This window comes from Papaver somniferum, chromosome 2 (assembly GCF_003573695.1).
Source record: "Papaver somniferum cultivar HN1 chromosome 2, ASM357369v1, whole genome shotgun sequence".
Taxonomy (NCBI): Eukaryota; Viridiplantae; Streptophyta; class Magnoliopsida; order Ranunculales; family Papaveraceae; genus Papaver; species Papaver somniferum.
This window is the reverse complement of record NC_039359.1, coordinates 213137928-213151602: the sequence shown is the minus strand read 5'-3', so window position 1 is coordinate 213151602 and position 13675 is coordinate 213137928. Positions and strand designations below refer to the sequence as shown.

The 13675-nt window shown below is 38.5% G+C and overlaps 2 protein-coding genes across 2 annotated transcripts; one reads left to right on the top strand and one right to left on the bottom strand.

Moving 5' to 3' along the window:
• Window positions 1–1302, bottom strand: LOC113352791. Its single transcript, XM_026596565.1, has one exon. It carries the CDS (start codon window positions 1300–1302, stop codon window positions 1–3), a length of 1302 nt encoding a protein of 433 aa, XP_026452350.1.
• A 6641-nt stretch (window positions 1303–7943) lies between these two features.
• On the top strand, window positions 7944–13300 carry LOC113350445 (glycerol-3-phosphate dehydrogenase SDP6, mitochondrial-like). Its single transcript, XM_026594582.1, has 8 exons — window positions 7944–8208; window positions 8591–8966; window positions 9688–10161; window positions 11064–11395; window positions 11871–12031; window positions 12150–12408; window positions 12598–12895; window positions 12986–13300. Exons 2-8 carry the CDS (start codon window positions 8597–8599, stop codon window positions 13006–13008), a joined length of 1917 nt encoding a protein of 638 aa, XP_026450367.1. The 5' UTR covers window positions 7944–8208; window positions 8591–8596; the 3' UTR covers window positions 13009–13300.
• Window positions 13301–13675: the final 375 nt, after the last annotated feature.

Genomic DNA, 13675 nt, shown 5'->3' with positions numbered 1-13675 from the left:
TTATTCGCTGACTTTCTTCCTTTGTTCCATCTTCTTTCTTAACTTCTCCTCGTAGTTATGCACGTCTTTTGTTATACATTCTTTTGCGTCACTCAGATCTCCTCTTATCTCGCCGATTCCTCTTGGCATTTGGAACCGGATCGCCTGGTGATATGTCGACGCAACTCCCTTTATTCCATGTATCCAAGTCCGTCCTATGAGAGAATTATAGGGATAATCGACATCTACGACACAGACTGTGACCTTCGTCTCTAGTTCGCCAGCGAGAATCTTCACGGTCAGTTCCCCCTTCGGCTTAGACGCTACCCCATTGAACCCATATGTGTTATATGTAGAAGGTACAAGATCCGAGTCCTTGTATCCCATGGTCCTAAAGGTATGGTAAAAGAGGATATCGACTGAACTCTCAGTATCAACTAAGATTCTGTCTATTTCCCAAGTTCTCCTTTCCCCAGCTTGCTCTTCCTCCCATATGGAATATTTTCCGAATCCCAAGGTCACGACCAGAGGATTTGTGTGCGAAATTTCCCCATCAGGTGCATCCTTCGCCGAGAAGGTTATCTCCCTCTTCTGCCATTCCTCTAGCGGCTCTTTCGTCATGACGCTGAATATTTCGTTTCCCTCGAAATCCCTCTTGTGTACTCTTTTAAGCACATTGTCATGAAAGTCTTGGAGACTTCTCGGCGCGTGAATTATCGAATTACAGTTTAATTGTTGCTTTCCTTGGTCTATCTCGATCCGGTATATCGGCTGATTCTCTCGAGGTGGCGGGGGTGGCACATAACTCTCTAGGAAATGCGCGAGTTTCCCTTGGTCTATCAAGCGAAGTATAATTCTCCGAATGTTCCTGCAATTACCTATTTGGTGTCCATGGAAGCGATAATACTTACAAAATTCATGACTTCGAGACCCTGGTGGGGGCTCTCTTCCGAAATTTGGTGGGGGCGGGATTTCCTCCGTCAGCACTATTGCCTCCCACACTTTTTCCACAGTTGTGTTAAGCCGTGGGAGTTTCACATCTTCAAAGATTGGTCCATTGGGACTCCTTTCCCCGTATCTGGGTCCCTGATTACTCCTAGGTTGGTATCCCGTATTGTAGCTTCGTGGCTCATGATTTCTTCGTTTTGACTCCTCATACCTTTGTTGATAAATCCACTCCTGATCTCCACTCGAGACGACCACAAGCTTTGTTGGGATGGAAACTGCTGGCTCTCCCTTTCCTCGCCCAAGTTTATCCTCTACTGCGTCCACCGTCCTTGGTAATAGCCTAGAATTTCCTTCTTTCGCTGGGGCCAACATCATTTCGCTGACTTGCCTCTGCTTTTCCTCCAACGCTATGTATTCCTCCTGGTATCCTCGGCTCAGTCATCGTTATCGATTTTCGAATAATGATTATCTGTGTGTACAATATGTCCATTGGGATTAAAGCATTCACGAAGGCTAAGATGAAGTTTCGTTCATCAACTCTCCCGGCTAACTCGCTGCACACTGTTCTCCATCTCGTGACCAACCCCCGCAAGCTTTCAGTTGGCCTTCTCCTCAAGTTGAACTGTGTATATATCCCTGGTTTCAACAAGTTGTTGCTTATGTACGTCGTCAAGAATATCCTCTGCAAATCTTTGAATGATGATATTGACTTTTCCGGGAGTCCATCAAACCATGATAATGCCTCCCCTGTTAAGCTCGCGGGGAAATATCGATAAAGTACTGCGTCATTTCGTCCCCATTGCATCAGCGAAAGCGTATATTGCTTCAAGTGTTGCACTGAACTTTCCGATTCACTGAATATGCTTGCAAGCGTTGGTAATACGCATTTCTCCGGGATGTCTGAATGCATGATCTCATAGGTGAATGTCGATTTATCTGCTTCCTCTATTGCTTCTGCTAACTGTACTCTTCCACTCCTTCGTGAGTTATTAATTAAAGCCCTCATGTCTCTCAGCTCGTTCAGGACTTCTTGATTCAAGTTTCCTCCATCCTCCTCATGGTGACGGCCTCCCATCATGCTAAGCCTCCCTTCGCATGGTCGTCGCATTTCCTCCTCGTCTCAGATAAGGTTCGCCTGACGTTGCAGTTCGTCCTCCTGCCTCTGATCTTCCCATTGTGAGATCTCCAGTGCTCTTCTCAAGTTTCTTTCTTCGTATTCATTCATTCGTCGTCTTCTTCTTCGTCCTCCTTCATATTCCTCGTGGTCGTATCTCCTTCGCCGCAGTTCATCTTCCTCCGAAGATATAGTGTTTCCTTCCGAATCTATGGCATTCATCTCCACGTCACGGTCCCGTTCTCGTTCACGATGGAGCATCTCCCTTAGCTGGTCCAACGTCATATTTTCTTCTCCGATATTCTCTTCCATCTCCTCGCGAGTCATCTCCTCCTCGACAACGGTGTCTGTATCAGATGTATGCACTGATCCTTCCCCGAGGCCATCATCCTCCGTCTGCCGCTGGTTCTCTTCTCGTCTGCCTCCTACGGATGATGTTCCGACCCGTTCCATCCTTCCCCTCTTATCTGCCAATCGTTTGCTTTTCCTTACAACTATCACATGCGCTGCTCGATCTGATGTTCTAGCCATCAACCTATCCTTATTTCAATAACAACTGAACTTTTCCAAGCCTAATTATCTAGTTCTCTTATTTTCACAACCTCGACTTTCTTCTAACTCTTAGATGAGGATTGACCCCCAATCTAAGTTCTCTGTTTCTGGGCGCCAAAATGTGATTGCTGGAAATCCAGCAACACACCCAAATATAAAGTGAATAAGGTCTAAGACATGATAACACAATAACTTAAATTTATTTATTTATCTCAAGCGGAATACAAGTTACGCTCGTGGTTCTAGGAAACCCTAATTCCTTTCCAAGCCTATGAAATACAAGGAAACCCTAACTTTTTCTCTCTCCTATTCTAGACCTCTCCCCTCCGAAAGATCTCTCCCCTTTAAATTGTCCAAAGGTCTCTATTTATAGGCTTAAGCATCCCTAGTGGTATACAACTCATATCATGTCGCTGAGGTTACTTTATGCTTCGCATGGAGCATATTCCATAAAGTTTTTCCCCATCTTTCGCCGACTTCACGTGGTCTTATCGGGACATCTGTCCTTTTTCTTGCGCCCTACTACTCCTACTTCGCGGTTTATCTTCTTCGCCAAGTAATCTTTTCGTGGCTTCGCCTTAGTATCTTGACGGTCCTTCTAGTTTATTCGCCTTCTGATGTTGACTGATTTGACAGGTCACTGACACGAATCTTTGACTAGGATTTCCTTACCTTACTTGGTATGACACGTGACAATCCTATTTCGTGTACCTACAATCCTGGTTAATATCCCGTCCAAATGTTGGATCATAGTTTTCTGCAACATATTGATCACTTGGATATTCTAGAGTCCATGGATAGCTAAGAAACCTGTTCACATCTTCTATCTTGACACCATTTGCTAGTAAGCAACGCTTTACTGATCGTCTAACTTCCTCAACAATATATAAACTGTGCTGAAGTAAGAGATCACAATTTATTGATAAAATAAATTAGCGTACGTTTTGTTCACCCAACATAAAAGGAGTTAAAGAAATAATAATTGTGTGGTTTAGATGGGATTTAGGAAAAATGGGGATAGAAAATAGGTAAAACCATTCCTTTTTAGCAGGAATTCGAGTATTACGTATGAAACTCGTTTTTTTTTCTTTTATTTATTTAACGATTTGGACGTAAGTTTTTTCCACCCTTATTAAAGTACGGTTAAGTATAGGTGTAAACATCGTGTAACTAAATAATTCAAGTTTAAATTCTAATATAAGTATTGTCTACCTACTTTTTTGTCAACACTGTTACTAACGAACAGTTAAGTAGCTTATGTAAATAAAGTGTAACAAATTCTAATTATTACAACCAATAGAGTTATGCCAAGTGTCCTTACCATAGCTTCTACACTAGAAAAGGTCTTTCTAGGCCAATAAGAAGAAAGGGTTTCATCACCGTTTAACGTGAAAACTTTACTTGTCAAGGCCTTTTAAGGGGAAGAATTTGTTACGTATTCACCAAGTCAAGGAAGCAACTAGGTACTAAAGTAAAAATGTCAGGTTGTAATTGTATATTTTTGCAACCATATATGATGGCGTCCATGCGCTTTTTTTTTTGTGCACGTCTCTACAGCGAAAAGGTTAAAAGTTAAAACACACCAGGCTAGAAAGGGTTATCCCAGCCGGTATCGTTGTAATACGGTGGTAAAATTTCTGAATGGTGATACTAGTGACTTGAGTTCCAAACTCGCAAATGGTTATCTCTTCCCCGAGCTCATATTGGTACATAAACACACCATTGAGAAATGGATGAATAATATATCAATAACACCCATTCCGTCATTTTATCAACAGACTCCCAACAATATAGAAGAACACAGTTCTTTTTAGTTCTTATTGACGAACGGGAAAACATCGAAGTACAAGTGGATGATGACTAGAAATTGTTCATTCAAAATGATAATCTTCCGAAACAAATCAAAGCAAAAACAAATATATGTATTTGTACGAGGCCCGGCATTGTATAATCGTTTCAAAGCTTCAGACAGTGTCTAAAGTTTGAAAATAATCTTAGAAGAGATTTATCGCTCAAGAAAGAAATCACCGAGAGAAAGTAATTTCTATGATTTGAGTTAGTAGTATGCAACACTTGGTCAGCATTATTAAGATCCAAAGATGGAATATTGTTTTTGCAGATCCGCTTCTTCTGATGTTGCACCACTGAGTCCTCCGCATGTTTCCACAATTGTTCAATTCCATTCATGTGATCCTGCCCGACCACAGCCACGATAACCTTCCCTTCCATTTCTCTAACCTTTGTAAACATGAGTTCATCTCTATCTTGAATAACCAGCTTGAATTGTGGAAATTAAAGTACATGTAGGGGATTATATTTGAAGCATTACTTATATCGGGGGATTGCTGAATACAATCATAATGTACAGAGAGACAACAAAAACTTACTCTAGCTGGAAAGGCTTCTTTCTCATAACGATAAATCTGATGCTCTTGTATTATGGTTCCTTCTGTTTTTTAGTCGATTGTTCTTGTAGTTCCTTCTTTTAAGATATTTACAATATTCGTAATATCTAAATTCAAATTCATCAGATGTTTGAAAATTAAGTACTTCATCTGAAGTTTCCAAATTAGCTAATTCTTCGTAATAAACCTAAAAATAAACGATAAAGAAAATTTAGTTTTCGCTACAGAAAGATCTCAAACAACAAGAAAGCGAAGGAGCAAATGATAGTACATCCTCGCCTTTATCAATGAAGAAGGCTTCAGCTCCAACTCTAGATGATTCCTTCATTGCAACCTGAAAATCAAAATTAGGTTGCGGTAAACATATGTTACCGCCCTCAGGATGAAAATTAAGCACTAAAAAGTTTTTCATATTCGCTTAAAAACAATTACCTCCATATCCAAGCGTGATGTGTAAGTATCTCCGATCCACAGTCGCAAACAGTTGCATATGAAATGATTTATTTTCATCAGCAGTCCACCTGGAACTATCCTCGACATGAGATACATTGTATACAAGTCATCATCTTCATATACAGATTCCAAAATTTTCCAGGCAAGTTGAATGGACAACTCAATCTACATACAGAATATGCACAGCTCAAAAACTCGTTAAACAAGAATTGCACATTGTGAAATGGGAACAAAATCAGATTTTAATCCTATTAATTGTAAGGAGTGATACCTACCGCAACTGAATCAGGCCTCACATAATTGATCACCTACAATGCAAAATAATAACTGCATGAGAAAGAACATAAAAATAAAATAAAAAATTAATGAGTCATGCAAGGGTATAAAATAAATTAATTAGTTATACCCTATACAATATGTATACACTTTAAGTTATACCCTATACAATATTGTACTAGTTATACCGTAACGATATGTATACACTTTAAGTTATTTTCAAAATATTTGATGGGTAATCAAAAATTAGTTTGACCACACAAATTCAATATGACTTCTAAGTTATTTATTTTATGGTAGGTTTTTATTATGCAAGCATTCTCTTTATTTTTTTGAAACTATGCAAGCATTCTCTTAAAAAAGTTTCATGGTTGCTAATAAGTCTTCTGTCTTAAATATGGGGATTAAACTGGGAGGATATCGAAACCCATTCAAATAATTTGGAAGGTCCTTTGTCTTAAATATCACCCCCATTAGCTATGTTGGACAATTTAATACATTCGATTTTGTGTCAGTTAAATGCTTAAACAACTTAGATATGACCGCTTTCCATCACCACCGGAAATTCACTATAATCCATGCCAGCTGCGGCCGCCATTTATGAAGAAAGCTATTATTGAGGCGTCATATTTCAATAGAGGGGCTTTACTTGGATTTCTATTGACCAAAAAATTGGTTAAGTGGTACTTTTAATTCAAAACCAAATGTCTAAAATAACCTTCAACTAAAATCAAAACCTAAAAACTAAAAACTAAAATCAAAACCTAATTCACATCGAAAGATATCCTCCTCCTCCTCCTCCTCCTCCTCCTCCTCCTCCTCCTCTTCTTCTTCTTAACTTCCCCTCCTTCATCAACCATAAATCATGTTGGAGAAAATGAGTTTTAATTAAAAAAGATTTTATGGTCTTGGTATGGTTTGAGCTAATGACCTAAGGGTCTAAGGATACTCACTCATTTTTGGGTGAATGAAGTGGAACCTTTAGTCCCACATTGTGGAAAAATACATATTTTGACACATGCGATATACGCGTATACCATGCACCAAGTCCCTTTCCTACACGGATTTATTTTTGAGAGAATTTTTTCTTTAGGAATTTAATTCTAAAATTATTTTTTAAGAGTTTTATTTGTGGGAAATTCCTTTTACGAGTTTTACTTGTTTTTGAAGAAAACAAAAAACCTAACTTGATTTGCAAGTATCTCATCCTATAAATATGACTCGAAATTCTGTTTTAAAAACACACAAGCAGCGACTATCTCTAGGTCTATTTTTCTTTTTCTTCTTATATTTTGTGCGGCGTTTTGCTTCCATCCCTGTTGCTGAGTTCAAGAGTGGGTAACTTGCGTTGTGCTAACTCAAGTTATATCGGGCAGTCTTATCCTGGACACATCTTCGCACGTTGGGGTTTAGCATTACTTCAGAGTATACCCGCGAACTAATGTGTTAAGGACAGCTTGTTGAACCTGTGATTCTGCCCTCATCAATTTGTTCGTGGTAGAGTTGTTTGATATTGTTCTTTATATTTATTGTTTGATACATCTGACGTTTCTTCAATTGTTGCAAGATTCCAACAAATCATTTATTCCTTTTTTTTTCAATCAAAATCATTTCACCATCTTCGATCAGTCGACGGTTAGAAAAACTTATAATCGTCGATTGAATACTCTACTAAAGGTGCGGAAGAAGCATATTGATAGAAGTGATGGTAATCAACAAACCAATTGCATCTGAAATGGTTGGATTGATTGAAACAACAGAAAAATTTTAGGTTTCAGAACCAGTTACGGTTGGGTTTTTTCTCAAAAAAATCCAGCCGTAACTGATTTGCAGTTGGGTTCGACCAAAAAAAAAACTGCCAGTAACTGATTTACATTTTGGCTCGACCAAAAAACAACCCAGCAGTAACTGATTTACAGTTGGGTTTCGACCAAACAAAACTCAACTGTAACAGATTTAAAATTGGGTTTTTGTGCCGTGAAAATTAGCTTATCTCGATTCTAGAGCCCTAGACCCATCTCGTGCTGCAGATCATGGGATGGCAGAGCATCCTGTGAATTTCTTCGGATAAACGTGTAAAAAGGTAAAGTAGAAAAACCAGTAATGCTTCGTATGGCCGCCACATGGCAACTGTGAGTCCCAAGACCAAGAGTAGATGAAATACAGTAAATAAAGAAAACGGACAAATTCGTAATTAAGGTCCTAATAGAAATTCCTAAAAAAGAAAAACAAATGATTGAAAAATGAATCAGGCAACGAAGAAGAAGAAGATATAGTTGGTAACTTTGGAGCTAAAAATCTGATTTCTGGAAAATATGGAAATGGAAATTCATAACAGGAAAAAACATTCCTTATTAACATCATAGAAAATTTAATTTTGAAGGCAAAGAAAAGAAATATATTCCGGTTTTCAGTATCGGAAGAAGCTACGTCCACTGATTCACGGCGTATTTCCCAGAAGAACAAGTAAAAAAGTTTCAGGTAAGCCAAAAAAAAATTCAATCTAATTTCAATTTTCGTTTGAATTTCTGTGAATTGATTGAGATTCTGGGAGGAGGTTTTGTTGAATTTTCTTAAAAAAAATTCCCCTGGAATTTCTTGAAAATTTCGGAAATTCAATTGAATAAAAGTATTCATCCTTGATCTTGAGTTTACGGATTATTTTGGGAAAAATTCCGGGAGTGACGGGGGTAGTTTAGTAAACGTCGTGACGATTTTTTGTTTTGTTCGTTTTGGTTAATTTAAGGAAAAATAAAAAGTCGCTGGTTTTCAACGCAATCGTCAGAATAACAGAAAAAAAAAAAAATCAATTCCTCCTCTTCATCTTCTTCTTTTTCCATAATTTGTTTCATTTTTTCTGTAGGAATCAATGGCGACAGCAACAAGATTAAGGGGATTTGGTGCGGCAGCAATGGTGGCTGTAGTAGGAACATATGGTGTCATGAAGCTGAGAGACCCAATTTTAATTGCTGAAAATGATAAAGGGGGGAGTACAATTATGGATGTAAAGAGAAGGATTGCGGATACTAATATGGTTATTCCATCCAGACAATTTCAAGAGAATGCTTTGATGGGGAGTACTATTAAGAATCCATTAGATGTTTTAGTTGTTGGTGGTGGTGCAACTGGTTGTGGTGTTGCATTGGATGCTGCTTCTAGAGGGCTTCGTGTTGGGCTTGTTGAAAGAGAGGATTTCTCTTCTGGGACTTCTTCTAGGTCTACCAAATTAATCCATGGAGGTTTGTTTGTGCTAAACTTCTTGTTCTAATTCTGTATTGTAATGAATTTTATTTCAGATGATTGCTGGTTATTGTTTTAACATATACATAGTGTGAATTATCGAATTCTAGGTTATGGTGAAATGAGGTTATTAGGTTTTGATCTAGCATTTCTCATTCATAGATTACTCTAATGATGGCCTTGTAGATAACGTTTAGCAGACAATGTTAATGACAGGAGTCCAAACCATCTTCAATATGATTTATTAGAAACTGCAATGTGAACTCAATAGAGAAAGAAACAATGGAGTGAATACATTTTTCAATTTTCCTGGAAGATTTAATGTGATATCTGCTACATTTTGAGTAAGCTGTTATTACTTACTGCCAATAATCTTAAGAATTTGCAATAAATAGCTTCCATATTCACAGCCCAATTAGCATGATGTCAGTACAAGTTTTTCTCTTGATTGTTATATGAATAGATAGGGAAAGAAACTTTGAGTGAAAAAGGTTCTCTCCATTTCATGAGTGAATATGATCTTTGATATCCTTGCTAGAGATTAATCTAAAACTGTTATTTACATGCCAAAAGCGTTTAGGAATCATGAGAACCTATAACATTTACATTCTCGTTCACATCCCAGTTAGTCGTAATGTAGATGCAATTTCTGTTCCTTCTCTTGATCATTTACTGTTTGTCTTGCACTTCTAGAGAATAATACTAGCTAACTGTTATCAGGGGTACGCTACTTGGAGAAAGCTTTCTTCAATTTTGATTACGGACAGCTGAAACTTGTTTTCCATGCACTTGAGGAGCGTAAACAGGTTATTCAGAATGCTCCACACTTATGTCATGCTTTACCATGCATGACACCATGTTTTGATTGGTTTGACGTAGTTTACTACTGGATAGGATTGAAAATGTACGATCTGGTAGCAGGACGGAAACTGCTACATTTATCTCGTTATTATTCTGCAAAAGAGTCTGTTGAACTCTTTCCAACCCTTGCGAATAAGGGTAATGATAAAAGTTTGAAGGGTACGGTAGTGTACTATGATGGTCAGATGAACGATGCTCGACTTAATGTTGGATTGGCATGCACTGCCGCATTAGCTGGTGCAGCTGTGCTTAATCATGCAGAAGTTGTATCTTTCGTCAAGGATGAGGCAAGTGAGCGTATAATAGGTGCGAAAATCCGCGACAATCTATCAGGTACATCTTTGTTGTAAGCTAGCAAGATTTTTTCTTTATTGTACGTTTCTTGCTGTATGCATCACATGCTTGCAAATTGCAACAACAATATTTAAGGCCTAAAGGCCCTTAGCTTTAGAGGCTTGGGAAGAAAAGTTTTATTTTGTAAGAATCTGAAAACATTAAGATAAGAAAGCCATTCAGTCTTTCCAGGTATTCCTTATATCTATGTTGAAAGCGATTACTGATACACCCGTTTGTTTTTCTTTTCTCTGCTTGTAACTCTAGGAATCTTGATTGTTTATCTTGGTTTAACTCTAGGGTGATGGTTATGTCTCCAGGAATAAACATAACCATCACCCTGATGTACACATTATCTTAACATCAGAAGGAGAATCTAGGATGTCATACCGCTCTTTTTCACTGCAAAGGAAAAAGGTGGAACACTTTAGTAAAATGAAGTCTTAGTCGTGCATGCATCCTGGTTCCTGAATATATGTTCCTTGATAATGTTATTGCTGGCTCTTCTTTGCAGTTTTTTTTTCCTTCTTCTTGCGTTGATGCTGTTTATATCTCTACTTGGCATTCCTTAATTATCCCTGATATTCCGTACATCGGAGTTATATGAACTACACTACGATTCTGTCATAATTTAAAAGTTGAGTCGGAGGAATTCACAATTGTGCAGCTAAGAGAGGGTAGGCGCTTGTTAATGCTCAACCTGAACTATCACTTATATAGTTGGTTAGCTGTTCTAGATGTCCTTGGGGGTGCTGAGGAGTGCACATGCCCCTGTGTTGTCTTTAGTTTCCCAATTACTCAGCTTGATTTTGATTCTATGAAAAAAATCATAGATATGTGATGTTCAAGTAGCCTATGTAAAAAATATTTCAATGTCCTAACTGTCTGACAAAATGTATCAGGTAAAGAGTTTGTTACTTACGCAAAAGTGGTAGTTAATGCTGCTGGACCATTCTGTGACTCTGTGAGGAAAATGGTCGACAAAGATGCACCAACCATGATCTGTCCGAGCAGTGGTGTTCACATTGTTCTTCCTGATTACTACTCTCCCGAGGGCATGGGATTAATTGTTCCCAAAACCAAGGATGGGCGTGTTGTTTTCATGCTTCCTTGGTTGGGAAGAACAGTTGCTGGAACCACAGATTCAAACACCGAAATCACAATGCTTCCTGAACCGCACGAAGATGAAATTCAATTTATACTGGATGCCATCAGTGATTACCTTAATGTTAAGGTTGGTACTCCCTGTCAGATATCCTTCTTTCCTTCTGTTGCTGATGAGTTCTGTAGGCGTTTGAAGCTTATAGTAACATATCCTGTCCTAAAAGTTGTCAAAATCACCGTCGTGTAGTGGACTTAGAAGTTAGAACTTACATGTTCTGCTTGTGGTATCGGGCATCTGCTACCATTTACCATTTTCCTCAGTGTGGTTGATTGAGTTTTGTTCTGTCCCTCAGAAAACATACTATATTATTGAAACTGTTGCCCGTTGTTAGGAGCTTAGGGTCACTGCCTACCTGACCTTATATTTCGAACAATTAGTCAAAGCCTTCGACTATGTAATTCTTTCATTGGTGATGAAACTGCATCGATCTTATAGGCAACACAGACAAGGCAACCTTCCAAAACAACTTGATACACATTAAGTTAAATTATCATAGCGTATCCAGTAAACTTGTGGCATCTGAAATAGATATCTTTGGATTCAGGTAAGGCGTGAAGATGTTCTTTCTGCCTGGAGTGGAATTCGTCCTCTGGCCATGGATCCCAGAGCAAAAAACACCGAGAGCATTTCTAGAGACCATGTTGTCTGTGAAGATTACCCTGGTTTGGTCACAATCACTGGTGGAAAATGGACCACTTACAGAAGGTAAATCTTACTTTAATGACTCATGTTTCATTCTTGTGTTTGTCGAGGTGCCTACCAAAAACTCATGATGCTTATCTCCAATTATTTCTAAAATTACTCACTAGAGTTTGTATTTCAGCATGGCAGAAGATGCAGTGGATGCAGCAATTAAGTCTGGAAAACTCACACCTACCAATGGCTGTATGACTCAGAACCTACAAATTGTTGGTGGAGATGGTTTTGATCCAGCATCTTTTACTGTTCTAGCACAGCAATATGTACGTATGAAGAAGACCTATGGTGGAAAAGTAGTTCCAGGGGTTATGGATAGTTCAGTTGCCAAACATTTAGCTCATGCATATGGCACTTTGGCCGAACGAGTAGCTACAATAGCACAGGTTTGTCCTCTCTCTCTCTGAAACAACTTCTTTCATCGTCTATGTCACAGCATTCATCCTTTTCTGGATCAGTATGTTATTGCATCTGACATATGACCTATATATTGTGCTTAACTCATGAATTTTAAAACTTGGAGGTAGGTTTGGGTATTTATTTGTAGTCTTACCAACCATTCCTCCGCTTGCTAGGATGAAGGCCTAGGAAAACGCCTTGCCCATGGTTACCCTTACTTGGAAGCAGAGGTTGCATATTGTGCCCGTCAGGAGTACTGTGAATCAGCTGTGGATTTCATTGCTCGGAGATGTCGACTTGCTTTTCTTGATACAGATGCTGCAGGCCGAGCGTTACCCCGTATAGTTCAGATACTGGCTGCCGAGCACAAGTGGGACAAATCTAGACAGAAACAAGAACTTCAGAAGGGTAATGAGTTTTTGGAAACATTCAAGTCATCCAAGAATGCTCAATTCCATGATGGAAAGCACACCAGTAAGCTTCAAATTCTCTGTTGCAATGGTTTCGTCTGTTCTACAATTTTAGGATTGTAAATTGACATTGGAAACAATTTTTCTTTCACAGAGGTTGAAGTGGAAGGTGCCTGAAGTTCATCCTCAACATACAGTTCCTTAGCCGATGGGGGAGACGTGGCCAACACAAACCATACTCTTTACATTTTTTGGTGCAGACCCGCATATAGTCTAATTACAAATAGCATTCCAAAATGTCATTTCATAAACTTCGAAATCACTAGCTCGCAAAGTCGGTCTACACCATCTGTTTAAATCTATCATCTTAACAAAAGAAAACCAATTGTCTTTGTTGTAGCACTGTAATCCACAGCCAAGGTATAAAAAATCCTATTAATAAAATGAATTGTGAGATTACTGTTGGTCATGTTTGATTCTGAAACTAATCTCTTTTCAAACTGGTTTGCAAATGAATACTGCATAATTGGGAAGCTATTTTAATACTAGAATCTCAGGTGCTGGTCAGGCAATTGTGGGATATTTTCCTACCCCTGGTGCCTATAGCTAGGGAAACAACACTGTGCAGTTCTGAAAGATTCTTTATTACTTTAAGAAGGCCCAAGCCAATGCCCAATAGATATTCAGCTATTTGTTAACCCCAATATTCACTATGAGAATCTACCATTGATCTCAAAAGACTCGAAAACAAACAAATTTTGCTGCAAATATTTACGGCGTGCGATTCCATGTCAAAAAACAAGAAAAATATAGTAGGAAACTTGCAACTGAAAACATGATTTTT